This window comes from Camellia sinensis, chromosome 1 (genome assembly GCF_055761805.1).
Source record: "Camellia sinensis isolate YWXY chromosome 1, ASM5576180v1, whole genome shotgun sequence".
Lineage (NCBI taxonomy): Eukaryota > Viridiplantae > Streptophyta > Magnoliopsida > Ericales > Theaceae > Camellia > Camellia sinensis.
In genome coordinates, this window is record NC_138961.1 from 26,065,811 (window position 1) to 26,066,824 (window position 1,014).

The 1,014-nt window shown below is 41.5% G+C and overlaps 1 protein-coding gene across 1 annotated transcript; it reads right to left on the reverse strand.

Moving 5' to 3' along the window:
- Window positions 1–297: 297 nt before the first annotated feature.
- On the reverse strand, window positions 298–792 carry LOC145823825 (uncharacterized). Its single transcript, XM_082923364.1, has one exon. The coding sequence runs from the start codon at window positions 790–792 to the stop codon at window positions 298–300; it is 495 nt and encodes a 164-aa protein (XP_082779490.1).
- Between the last annotated feature and the right edge of the window lie 222 nt (window positions 793–1,014).

A 1,014-nucleotide genomic window follows, 5' to 3' on the forward strand; every position in this document is an offset into this window, starting at 1 on the left:
TGACCTTGCTACAGAAGCTGATCCAGCTGAACTTGTCACAGGATGGTTAACATCATCGGATCTCAACGGACAATCCCTAACCATGTGGCCAGTCTTGCCACACAGAAAACACTCACCTGATGTACAGTAACATGCACTTTTATGCTTCTTTCCGCAATCGGGGCAGTTTGAAATAGGGCCACTATTCTAACTAGAGCTACTGACGGATCCTGTATTCTACCTTTTTGGCAATGACCGACTCCTCTTGAAATTAAATCCAAATCTTTTACCTTTCTATTCAATTGTTGGAGTTGGAGCTTATTTCTTTGCTGCCAAAATGGCCTCTGCCATCAATGCTCTATCAAGTACTTCCACATATGTAGGCAACTTTAGGACGCCTACTCGATCAAACATATCCAGATCCAATCCCTCTTCAAATTTCTGAGCCTTTTTGTAATATGTGTCAACCATATAAGGAGCAAATCTGGCCAACTCGGTGAATTTAGCCTCATACTCGGTTACATACATCTTGCCTTGCTTGAGTTCTTGAAATTCTGACACTTTCCGATCTCTGAAGCATTGGGGAAAGTACTTGTTGTAGAAGATTTCATTGAATTGAGTCCATGTCATGTTCCCATTGCCATTGCGGACAAACAACCACCATTTTCGGGCTTCATCTTTTAAAGTGTGGGTGGCCAAAAAGACTTTCTGAATCTCAAAACAAGGAAACACCTTAAATAATTTCTCTATTTCCAATAGCCATGTTTCTGCCTTTACGGGTTCAATACCACCAAAGAAGGTTGGTGGTTTCATCTTTATGAATTTCTGAGTGAGGTTGATTAAGTCATTGTTATTCGGTTCAACTTGGACCGGGGGAGGCGGAGGAGGTAAAGGTTATTGCCTCTATTGCTGTGTCATTGCTTCAATTAGAGCTGCAAGCCTCTAACGATTCAGCTGTACTGTCACTTCTTGTATTTTCCATTGCTATAGGCAAACAGAGCACTTACGAACATAGGCAAATAGTTCGTTTCACAA